This window comes from Oryzias melastigma, linkage group LG4 (genome assembly GCF_002922805.2).
Source record: "Oryzias melastigma strain HK-1 linkage group LG4, ASM292280v2, whole genome shotgun sequence".
In the NCBI taxonomy this organism is placed as follows: Eukaryota; Metazoa; Chordata; class Actinopteri; order Beloniformes; family Adrianichthyidae; genus Oryzias; species Oryzias melastigma.
Genome location: NC_050515.1, coordinates 28896581 through 28908280, shown reverse-complemented (window position 1 = coordinate 28908280; position 11700 = coordinate 28896581). Strand labels below are relative to the sequence as shown.

The 11700-nt window shown below is 44.0% G+C and overlaps 3 protein-coding genes across 4 annotated transcripts in view; 2 read left to right on the top strand and 1 right to left on the bottom strand.

Moving 5' to 3' along the window:
• Positions 1 to 3097, top strand: part of rpp21 (ribonuclease P 21 subunit) — a 4703-nt gene extending 1606 nt beyond the window's left edge. The window contains exons 3-6 of one of the 2 annotated variants that reach the window (XM_024258954.2): positions 1184 to 1252; positions 1402 to 1484; positions 1666 to 1800; positions 2768 to 3097. In XM_024258954.2, the coding sequence (XP_024114722.1) occupies positions 1184 to 1252; positions 1402 to 1484; positions 1666 to 1800; positions 2768 to 2859 (379 nt within the window). In that variant the 3' untranslated portion in view covers positions 2860 to 3097. The remainder of the gene's footprint in view (positions 1 to 1183; positions 1253 to 1401; positions 1485 to 1665; positions 1801 to 2767) is intronic. The other variant, XM_024258955.2, reaches the window with a different exon arrangement.
• Positions 2980 to 5464, bottom strand: aqp12 (aquaporin 12). The gene is made up of 3 exons (XM_024258953.2): positions 4761 to 5464; positions 4413 to 4529; positions 2980 to 3245 (listed from the first exon to the last, which is right to left on the bottom strand). The coding sequence occupies exons 1-3, from the start codon at positions 5353 to 5355 to the stop codon at positions 3118 to 3120; spliced, it is 840 nt and encodes a 279-aa protein (XP_024114721.1). The 5' UTR covers positions 5356 to 5464; the 3' UTR covers positions 2980 to 3117.
• Positions 5465 to 7522: 2058 nt separating this feature from the next.
• Positions 7523 to 11062, top strand: LOC112136926 (UDP-N-acetylglucosamine/UDP-glucose/GDP-mannose transporter; the record flags this gene model as incomplete). The annotated part of the gene is given in 11 exon segments (XM_024258952.2): positions 7523 to 7747; positions 7885 to 7918; positions 7988 to 8074; positions 8138 to 8205; positions 8288 to 8359; positions 8423 to 8491; positions 8612 to 8714; positions 8999 to 9091; positions 10681 to 10748; positions 10821 to 10899; positions 10980 to 11062. Coding segments are annotated over 11 exon segments (866 nt in total), but the record flags the coding sequence as incomplete, so codon positions are not given.
• Between the last annotated feature and the right edge of the window lie 638 nt (positions 11063 to 11700).

Below are 11700 nucleotides of genomic sequence, written 5' to 3'. Positions count from 1 at the left end.
TTTGGGGGAGAATTTTGATCCAGCTGGATTTCATGTCGGCTCGACTGGAATCTATTCAGGTGGGGGCGTGTCTGTCCGTTCTGAGCTGATCATCTCCCGCAGTGTCAGTGGGCGGGACTTTCATGGAGAACCGCTGAGTTTCTGCAATTTTTAGACAACGCCGGTGCTTGTTATTGTGAAAAACTCATGTTGGTCCCCATCCCAAAGTAAAATAATGGTCGGTTTCCTCGCTCAACTTTCGTTCTCCACCTTATGTATAAAAAAAAAAAAAGATTGCTTTTGTCCAAAAACAACAAATAAATGACATTATTTATTGGATGGGGCTGCACGGTGGCGCAGTGGTTAGCGCTCTTGCCTCACAGCAAGAAGGTTCAAATCCCGGCTGGGGGATTTGGGACCTTTCTGTGTGGAGTTTGCATGTTCTCCCCGTGCATGCGTGGGTTTTCACCGGGGACTCCGGCTTCCTCCCACCGTCCAAAAACATGCTTCATAGGTTCATTGGTGACTCTAAATTGCCCCTAGGTGTGAATATGAGAGTGAATGGGTGTGTGATTGAGGCCCTGTGACAGACTGGAGACCTGTCCAGGGTGTACCCCGCCTTCGCCCATAGTAGCCGGGTTAGGCTCCGGCACCCCCGCGACCCCGAAAGGGAAGAAGCGGTCAAGAAGATGGATGAATATTTATTGAATAAAATCTCAATCACAGAATATAAAAAAGATTACGTTTATTTAAAACTGAGTTTTAATACGCTGCTCTCACAGCTGCGAGACAGGACGCCTGAACTCATTAATACATATGAACTAATTCATTATGTTCTATTAATTGCAGTCACAGCCCTAGTTTTTTTTTATTGGTTTTGCTTTATTCACTTTTTATTATTTCAGTTTTAGCAAAAATATATTAAGGAAACACATATGATAAACACATGATGGAAACTCTAAACTGCTTAATATTAAAAAGCAAAACAAAACATTCTAAAAAGACAGAACTGCTGAAGTGAAACCCAGACCCTCAAAGCATAAACCAGAAAAATGATCCCAGAAGACATTTAACCCTTTAACACTAGAGCTCCAGCATTGATCCCGGCTCGACGAGCCGCTTTTCTCCTTCAAAATCTACTGGAATGATCATCATAACGGTTGAAAAGCTATAGTATGTAAAAGATTTTGTGCTTAAACCTCAGGTGTGAAAGGGTTAAAGATGGTTATATTTCGCTGATGCAGCTTCATGCAGCTGCCTGCCTGACAGAGAGGTAAACACACGACCTATTGTCAAGATTCTGTTTTTGTAATTGCATCTGTAAAGTTTAACTGTTTGGAGTTCAGCATAAATGTGGAGGTTGAGTTCAGTCCTGCTGGGTCACAGTAGGCTGATTACAGACCAACCTGTGTTTCCTTGCAGAGACCCGTCGGTGAAGAGAACCTTATGCAAACGCTGCTGCACATTGCTGGTTCCAGGAGTCACTGGTACAACTAGACAAAAACGTCAGTATTCTTTTCCTTCTGGTTACTTTTAATACTGTGGAAGCAAACAGAAGCCTCTGTGTGTGATCATACGTTTCCATGATGATGGTTATGTCACTATATCCTTTGAGTCTGCACTTCACAGAGATCATTAGAGCTGGGTTTGGTTTTCTTTTGAAATGATTTATTTTTGTCTCTAAAGGAAAGCAGAGAAAGACTGGCTTCACTGTGGTCCGGTGTCTCAGCTGTGGACAGACCAAGAGCTTTCAGAATAACCCGGATCACTGTTTATGGGTGGAGCGTCCAGAGGCGCAGTTGGAGCAGCAGGAGCAGCAGGGTGGGTGTTCCACAGCACTGAGCTGTTTGTAAACCTGGAGCTGTGATCGGCTGCACATGTTAGTGATGACCTCTGATCTGGGACCGTTGCTCTTTGCCTTAAGCCAGGGGTGTCAAACTCAATCGCACAGGGGGCCAAAATCCAAGACACACCAGAGGTCGCAGCTAAATTAGCCAAAACAGCTAGCATGTAACTGATACATTAGCTAAACTCCAAAATAGCCCTAAAAAATCTTCGTAAATGCCAAAATAGTCCAGAAATCTAGCAGAATGTTAATTTTAAAATGTTAAACCGTAGCTTCTTAACATAATTCTGAATAATGAAATGGCAGGAATATTATTCCAGAATAAATCAACTTAAACCTTAAATAACTTTCAATATTTTACTCTCCATAAAAATATATTTAGTTAAAATTATACAAGTTAGAAATGAACACAAGATAAGATCAGGTCATTATTAACAATAAAATAAAATGATCTGGAGAGCCAGATAGAACTACCCGGAGGGCCGGATTCGGCCCCCGGGCCTTGACTTTGACGCGTGTGCCTTAAACCAAAGAGACTTCTGATTGGTTGGTCTTGCTTGAGTGAACAGAAATTCTCATGAAACTGAAGCTTGTGTTTCTCTGCTGCTGCCCGTCTTCACCCACCCCTCTCCGTTTAACACCTCAACCATTTCCCGCTCCCTTCTCCATCTGGTCCTGAACTTCAAACAAGACTAAGAATAAAACAATTCCCAATAAACAAAGTTGAGTTTTACTACTAAATGGAGCTCCTGCAAACACTCGCCCAGTTTGCTCATGGAGTCCTCAACACAACTCCAACCATAAAAATACAACCTGTCTGAGACGAGAGGCTCTCAGCTTCTGTTTGCTTCTGGACAGATACAAGGAGACGAGGATTCACCTCCTTCCTAATAGGAACCTTTATATTCAGGTGACTGAAACGGTTTTTGTTCTCTCCCTCAGACCCAAGTACATCCACTAAAAACCAGCCCAATGTCGCCAAAACCCACAAACCGTCCAAACAACACTCTGGTCAGTGTTCTGTCACCACGTAGCAGCTGGACGTCACCTTTTCCCAGAGCTCTTTCTGCTGAAGTGGGTTTCATATGTTTCAACTGGAACGTTTTGACTGGATATTAAGTTTCAGACATTTAAAAACCACGTTGGAGATTTTGTTTCTTAAACTTGGTTTTATTGAAAACCAGAGATGAGGATTGATCCTTTGACCATTTTTCTCAGTTGGTCTTTTTTTTTTCTCCATACTTTGTCTGAAATAAATGCATCTTAAGCATTGAGTGTGTTTTTTCCATCATTCACAACTTTTTCTTCTCTGCTTTGTCTCCTTTGGGCACTCTGAAGCGCGTCTTCTGGAAATACAGCAGGTTTTTGGCAAACATCCTGGGAATGTGGCCCATGTACAACAGAAGAGCCAAAGTCATCCCTGGGAAAGAAACATCCCTCTTTAAACAAATGATATAAGCCACGCACATGAAATAACCAAAAAAAAAACCACACATTTCCAGGATTTCATTAGTAAGATTTAGATGAATTACAACCTGTCAGTCCCACCTATAAATACAGATCACTTACCTGAAGGAAATCTGCTGAAATCAGAGTTCTGGAGTAAACTTTGATAACTTCTCAGTTTTCCAGATGAAAGTATTCAGTGTGCATGAATGCACAGAAAACGAAAATGCATTCAAGATGGCGCTGTTCAAAATAATGTTCATCCTGAGTTTCCTGAAGTGCAGTTACCTCAACAAGCAAATGTTTATTTGCAGGTAACGTCCAGTTAGATGCAAAGCTAACTGCAGGCTGACGATAACATGATTGATGTGTGTCAACACAGAGGGAGACCAAATCAGAAATACTACTCACTTGGAAGACATCAAAAGAATGTCTACACTCACTGGCCACTTCATCAGGTACACCTGTCCTGCTTGTTAACACAAATTTCTTCTCAGCCAATCACATGGCAGCAACTCAATGCATTTAGACATGTAGACATGGTCCAGAAGATCTGCTGCAGTTCATACCAGCATCAGAATGAGGAAGAACAGAGATTGAAGTGACCTTGAACGTGGTTGTTGGTGTCAGATGGGCTGGTCTGAGGATTTCAGAAACTGCTGATCTGCTGTGATTTTCACCCACAACCGTCTGTAGGGTTTTCAGAGAATGGTCAGAAAAAGAGAAAATTTCTGGAATTTTGGAGTCAAATGGAAGAGATTTTCTACCAGCTGAAAGTGGGATCAGTCAACAGATAAATCATCTGCAGAACACCAGCAAATCCACAGCAGACAAGCTAAATAGGGTCAAAGTCTAAGTGTATTATAAAGACTCTAACCAATGGAACAAGAGCAAAGCTTAAGTCTGGAAAGCAGGTGAAGATTTTCATCAGTCTTGACAGAAAACTCCAACAGAACAATTCAAGTTTCATTGGTTAACCTGTAAGCTACTTTCACCAAACTAGATTCGTATCACTGTCTATTTTTGCCTGAAGTGGTACAGTTTAGGCATCAAAGTGACAGGTCATTTATTTACACGTTTCCTAATAGAGCCTTAGAATTTTATTTATGCGTAACTTTGGCCTAATTCCAAAGTAATGTACCTGTGAAGGAGCTCAGCCAGTAGACCACTGCATACTCTGTGAAGGTGAATCCAGGACAGAGGAAGGTGAGTCCGTACGCCAAAGATGGATTCATGAAAGCTGAAGTGTAGCGTCGGGCTGAAAATAAGCAGAAAATGAAGTTGCTCCTGGTAGCTTCAGGCAGAAAACGTTGGAATTTACTTGAAAACAAAATGAGCTTATTTTATTTTATAAGATCTTTTGTAAAACTGTTATCTGCGTAAGAAAAAAACTAATAGGAGGATAATTAAGACACTACAGAAGGAAAGTTCCAACGGAGAAGCAGAAGATGAATTCATTCACGTTTTCTCAGACCTCCTCGGGACTCACCAGAATGAGAAAGCAATGTTCGGAGGAGAGCAACCAGGGGAAGGCCAATCAGAGCAGATCTGCGCTTCAGGCTCAGGCAGAGGAGGTGGAAGACGATTGCACAGATGCACTCTGTGGAAAAGCCCTGCAGCACAGGGACCTGCAGGGAAGTAGTGCACTCACTAGACATCAGGTTTTTGATCATGTGCATGTCCGTCAGCTCCAGCCTCCAGTAAAACCCTGCTGCAAGGAGGCCCGCGTGAGACCCCAGAAACTGGGCTGCCACCGTCAGCAGGGTGGACAGGGCGCTGTCCTCCAGCTGCAGGAACTTCTGCACAGCCAAGCTGGGGTTCCCTGATGCCCCCCCACTGATCACACCATGAGTCAGCAGCACCACAAGCAGCATGGTCGCAGTCACATCTGGACCCAAACCCCCAGCCCACTCGCCCACCTCCACTATGGTCTGAACCTCCAACCAACATGCCACCAGCATGAAAGAAGAGGCAAACTCTGCCATGAAATGGAGACGGGGCCATTTGTTGAAGAGCGTTCGCACCAAAGTTGCAAAAATCACGACAGCCAGGAAGTATCCGAGGGACGCATTCAGTCCAGACATGACTCAGCTAAGATCAGGAGCCCAGCTCTCTTCTCTTTCTGAAAAACTGATGAAAGGGGATTCCTGAACTGCTCTGCTCTCTGCTGAATACGTGGCACATGCACACACACATCTTATCAGAGACACGTCAGGTTTGATCCCACAAGCACCTGCCAAAATACACATGGCCCCTCTGCAAGGTCAGGTCAGGGAGCTGGTCTTCATTCACACCTCGTTTGATTCAGTTTTCAAACTCTTCCCCCAATAGCAGAAAAAACCTCAAGCTAGTTGAGTATTTCAATCATGACGTCACATTTTTCTTTGATGATTTATTTAATCGCTGCAAAAAATAAAAAAACACCATTGAGATGTGACTGCTGTTACTGGAAGTGTCCTGTCTGCTCGATCCTTCACACAGATGCATTTTCCTCTCAAATTATTTTACTCAGATTTAAAACAAACAAAACAAAATTAACCCCAAACCATCTAGAAACCCTTTAAATCTAAGTAACAATGTTAAAAATTTATGTTTTTCTTTACATTTAGAAAACACCAAAGATTAACTGAGCAGTAAATGTATTTTACTGATTCAACTGGATCAATTATTTAGTACTTGAAAATGTATCAGTGATGTAGACATTCAAATTACCCAGAATCAATGACTGGGATGATGGGAAAAAACAGGAAATAACTCACAGTAACAAGCCTTTAAATATATTCATGGACTATGTTTACATCTTTTATAGTAATTTAAAAAAATTGGAGTTTAGCTAATATTTCACCAACATGCTAACATGTTTGGCTAATTTGTTATCTACTGAGGTTTTTATAGGCTAATTTAGTTTAACTAATATTTTACCAACATGCTAACATTTTTGACTAATTTAGTTTACTGAGGAATTTTAGAGTTTAGATTATATTTTAGCAACATGCTAACGTTTTTGTTAATTTAGCACTAAGGTATTTTGTTTAAATATTTTTTCAAAATTGCCATGTATTAAGGATTTTAAGCAATTTTACTTCAAATTTTTCCGAAATTTAAGAAATTTCCAGTTTTAGCAAATTTAACATTTTGCAAATACTTTTTGCAGCAAATCCCTTTAGCAATTAAAGTAAATTACATCACAATTTTCAGCAAAAAGCTTCAGCTTCTAAGCAAAAACCATTCACACTAGCATTATCGCAGGTAACGCAACTTTTCTAGTTATTATTATTATTAAACAAATAGATAACAGAAAACTCTACAGTAGGCTGTTCAAAATAATGTTCATCCTAAAGCGCAGAGCTTCCTGAAGTGCAGTTACCTCAACAAGCAAATGTTTATTTGCAGGTAACGTCCAGTTAGATGCAAAGCTAACTGCAGGCTGACGATAACATGATTGATGTGTGTCAACACAGAGGGAGACCAAATCAGAAATACTGCTCACTTGGAAGACGTCAAAAGAATGTCTACACTCACTGGCCACTTCATCAGGTACACCTGTCCTGCTTGTTAACACAAATTTCTTCTCAGCCAATCACATGGCAGCAACTCAATGCATTTAGACATGTAGACATGGTCCAGAAGATCTGCTGCAGTTCATACCAGCATCAGAATGAGGAAGAACAGAGATTGAAGTGACCTTGAACGTGGCATGGTTGTTGGTGTCAGATGGGCTGGTCTGAGGATTTCAGAAACTGCTGATCTGCTGTGATTTTCACCCACAACCGTCTGTAGGGTTTACAGAGAATGGTCAGAATAAGAGAAAATATCCAGAGAGCTGCAGTTCTGTGGGTGAAATGTCTTGTTGATGTCAGAGGAGAATGTCCAGACTTGATCCAGCTGATAGAAAGACAACAGGAACTGAAATGGTTACAATCGAGGTCTGCAGAAGAACATCTCTGAACACACAAGGTTCAGATGAACTACAGCAGCAGAAGAACACACCAGGTATATATATGCAGTTCTTTTAAAATATGAAATGTTCTTGAAGCTTTCAGATTTATATGATTTAAGGTCCAGATATTATCAATTAAAATAAGGTCGTGAATTTGACTATTTTCATTTGTGAATATGGAATTTTTCAAAAACAATAAACAATTGATCAACAAAAATAACAATCTTGAATAAATCAATCAATCAATCAAAATGTAACAAATAAAGTTTGTTCTAAAAAAAAAGGAAAAAGGTCCGCCTGTGACGTCATGTTCCGCGACAGTCAATGGGCGCGGGCGCGCGCGCGGGCGTCGCTGTGGCTGAGCCTGTCGGGATGGCAGCGGGCTGCGCAGCGGCGGCCCCCACAGCGGAATGAGAGTTCGTCGGGATGGCGGAGAAACCGTCGGCGCTGTTCGTGAAGCTGTTCGCCGCCGGATTCTACGGCGTGAGCTCGTTCCTGATCGTGGTGGTGAATAAAAGTGTTCTCACCAACTACAGGTAACGGCCCCGCTGGCCCGGGCTAGCGCAGCCCGTACAAGTTTGGACATTAGCTGGAGTTGGCCGCAGCACCGTCAGTCCTGCGGTGAACATGTCCCTCCGCGCAGCTTCTGACGCCCCCCTTTCTCCCCTTCTAGGTTCCCGTCGTCCATATGTGTGGGGATAGGACAGGTGAGTGGAACTTTCCGGACTTCCTACCCCGCGCTCGTGACTCCATTAAGCTCCCGCGTGTTCACGCAGATGCTGGCCACGGTGACCGTGCTGTGGGTGGGCAAGGCATCCCGGGTGATCAGCTTCCCCGACTATGATGATAACATTCCCAACAAGGTGAGCGCGCGCTCGTGTGTGTCTCATCCTGACGGCTTGTGCTCATGTCTGCTGTTCCCTCAGACTTTCCCTCTACCTCTCCTCTATGTGGGAAACCAAATCACTGGTCTGTTTGGTACCAAACGGCTCAAGTAAGTACATCCGGTCTAGCTGGAGCCGATGATGGTAAACTAGTTTTTCACTCAGAGCTGAGTCTTCTTTGTGCCCCGCCAGCCTGCCGATGTTTACAGTCCTCAGGAGGTTCTCCATTTTATTCACCATGTTGGCTGAAGGACTTCTGCTCAAGTAAGAGAACCCAGAACGCCGGCTCTGTCACGGTTCTGGTTGACTTTGGTTCTCTTTTGGCAGGAAGAAGTTCTCTTGGCCGGTTCAGCTGACAGTATTTACAATGATCCTCGGAGCTTTTATAGCTGCCAGGTAAATGTTCACCTGCAGGTGTGCGCGGCGGCTCAGGATGAGCTTCACAGCTTTCACAGTGGTCCGCCTGCAGGAAACGCTCTGACTCTTCCTTCATGCTGCTCCTGTCCTCTCTTGCAGTGCAGATTTGACCTTTGACCTGCAGGGCTACGTCTTCATCCTGCTGAACGACGTCCTGACTGCAGCTAACGGAGCCTATGTCAAGCAGAAATTAGATGCAAAGGTATGTGGCCGTGCTATGAATAGTGCGGATTGTGGGCCGGAGCTGCTGTTGGCGTCCGCGTGACGCTGTTGACTGAAGACGGGTAAAGGCCGTCTCTCAGCACAGTCGTGGGTTCAGTTGTAGCTTCATGGCCAACGTGCAGCAGGAGTGTAAGCATTCTGAAAGTGGTGCAGAGAGCTCAGATGACTGCAGACACTTCTCTGTTTATGATGTAATGTCTATTACACAGGGGGTGAGCAGGCCAGTCAAAGAGCTGATCTCTTCCTGTCTGTCTGTGTCTTCAGGAGTTGGGGAAGTATGGATTATTGTATTATAATGCATTATTTATGATCATTCCCACCATGCTGTTGGCCATTGTAACGGGAGAGCTGAACAAGGTGAGCGGCTCATTAAATCTATGGAGAGAAAAAGGTATCACCCCCATTTGTGTGTGCGCTTTCTTAATTTGTAACTCATATAATACATTTGTGCATAAGTACAAACATTTAAAAAAAAAATACTGTTTACACATACACAAATTAAAATGACAACAGCTGGAAACTAGCTATCAGTTCAAATCTTTAAAAATTACTCATGAATCCGTGGTGAGGCTTTTTTCACGTCTCAGATTCATCCGAGTGATGCGTTTAAATGCTACTACAATGCTCCGTCATCAGCGTTTTCTTATCAGCTGCTTTGAGCTTAGATTGTGAATATCTGGTAAATTTTGACATTTTCCCTCTTTCTTAAACAGATATTCCTGATAATTAATGTAAAAATGTCTAAACCAGCGTTTTAAGAACATTTAAACCTTTAAAAATAAAAATATTTTCCAGATCGCTTCCTTTCTACAGCCCCTCCCCTGACGGCGCCTCCGCCACGAGGCTCTGTCCCAAGAGCATCCCACGGTCTCGGGGATAGCAGGCGGTGCCGGACCCTTTAAACACCCACAGATGGGAGCGGGCCGGTGGGCTGATCAACCCTCTCCGCCCTGTGGGTGTTTAGAAAGGTCTTGTGGTGCAATCGCCACAGAAAAGCTCCACGGGGAGACCAGATCAGAGCGCCGCCGCCTGGTATACAGTCGATGCATGGAGTTCTGTCCGGGAAACGCAGCGATCGCTGTCAGCACCGGCCCGCTATGATCTGCAGGTCCAGTGCCGGGATAAAACACGGCAGGATAAAACACTTGTTTAGACTTTTTTTTATATTTATTATCAAAGCTGTTTAAGAAAGTGGAAAAATGTCACAATTTACCAGGTATATTCACAATGCAAGTTCAAAGCAGCTGATAAGAAAACTCTGATGACGGAGCATTGTAGTAGCATTTAAAGGCATCACTCGGATGAATCTGTAAGACATGAAAAAAGACTCACCACAGATTTGTGCATAACTGAGGCTTTGTGTGTGTGTGACAAATGATTTGTGTGTCATGTAATTAGTTTCAAACTGTTGTCATTTTAATTTGTGCATGCGTAAGTTGTATTTTTTTCTTATGCACAAAATGTATTAAATGAGTTACAGATCAAGAATTACCCACTCATAAATGGGGTGATGCTCATTTCTCTCCATATCTCTCCATGTTGAGTGTGAGGCGGTGTTGGAGGTCTGCGGTTGCAGACTTGACTCCTGAAGTGTCTCTGTGTGCTGCATGTCTTTGGCAGCAGTCTCTGCTCTGCCCAGCTGGGGCCCGGCAGCTCCAGGAGCACAAAGATGCTATTATGCACTTGGTGGAGTTATTACAGCAGCTCTCCTCCTCTCACAGGTCTGCTGCCGTCTTAACACCACTGCAAACTCCAACCTGGACTTTCCAGTTTGGAAAATGATCAGTCGACTTGATGGAGACTTTAGTTTGGTCATGGCCTGCATGATGCTCTGTTCTAGTCCTGAATAGTGAATCCCTGAACTGCAGCTGGCTCTTTACACAGCACCCCCTGCTGTTCACAGACAGGAATAACTTATGTTCAGAACAATGCTTCTCTTCTTTCAGGCGATGGAGTTTGATGGCTGGTCCGATATACTTTTCCTGTCCCAGTTCATCCTGTCTTGTGTCATGGGGTAAGACACATGCTCACATCAGCGTTTGCAGGGAGGGACACGTGTGCTGACCGTGTCTGTTTGTGTTTTCAGGTTTGTTCTGATGTATTCCACGGTATTATGTACTCAGCACAACTCGGCGTTAACTACCACCATTGTGGGCTGCATCAAGGTGAGCTGCATGCTTCAGTGAAGCTCCAGCAGAGCCTTGAGAGCCTGCTGCTCAGCATCTCTTGTTTCTGCTTCTGTCAGAATGTCCTGGTGACCTACATTGGGATGATCATGAGCGGAGACTACATTTTCTCCTGGACCAACTTCATAGGTTTGAACATCAGGTAGGAAGTCTCTCTGTGTACAGAGGTCCACGTTTCTTCAGTAAATAAACTTTTAGTACATAGATCATTTAAAGTCCCTTTCTATGATCAAAGCGTTCGGTCTTGTCATCATGATTCTGTTGGTTTTAGACAAAAACAAACCCAAACAGGAGCATGAGTTGATTAGAAATTTACCAGGCAGGACCAGGCCAGAGCAGAGCAAGCCTCCACTTCCCATCATCCATCTGTTTGCGCTCCAGGGTTCCCCCAGGGCTCTAAAAAGTCTTAAGGTGAAAATAATACCTTAAGTAGCCTTGAAGTGTGTTATTTTTATATCTGGACCTTAAAATAGTGTGGTTTGAAACTTCTCTGTATCACAGTTTTTGTCAAACATGTAAATTATCAACAGTCGCTCTGCACCAGTACGCTGGAAAAGAAAAGGACGGCAGCACAAAGCACATACATGGTAGGAAGCTGCGCCGTCTGCGGCTCTTCCTGCGGCGTCCGCCTGCGGCTCTTCCTGCGGCGTGCGCCTCCGGCTCCTCCTGCGGCGTCCGCCTGCGGCTCCTCCTGCGGCGTCCGTCTCCGGCTCCTCCTGCGGCGTCCGCCTGCGGCTCCTCCTGCGGCGTCCGCCTGCGGCTCTTCCTGCGGCGTCCGCC

Bases quoted from the DNA above. Each gene is read 5' to 3' on its own strand.
- aqp12 (XM_024258953.2), bottom strand. From the start codon at position 5,355: ATGTCTGGACTGAATGCGTCCCTCGGATACTTCCTGGCTGTCGTGATT. The intron at 4,530-4,760 runs GTGAGTCCCGAG...GCTTATTTTCAG, and splicing joins AACATTGCTTTCTCATTCTG to CCCGACGCTACACTTCAGCT. The intron at 3,246-4,412 runs GTACATTACTTT...TTTCTTTCCCAG, and splicing joins CTGGCTGAGCTCCTTCACAG to GGATGACTTTGGCTCTTCTG.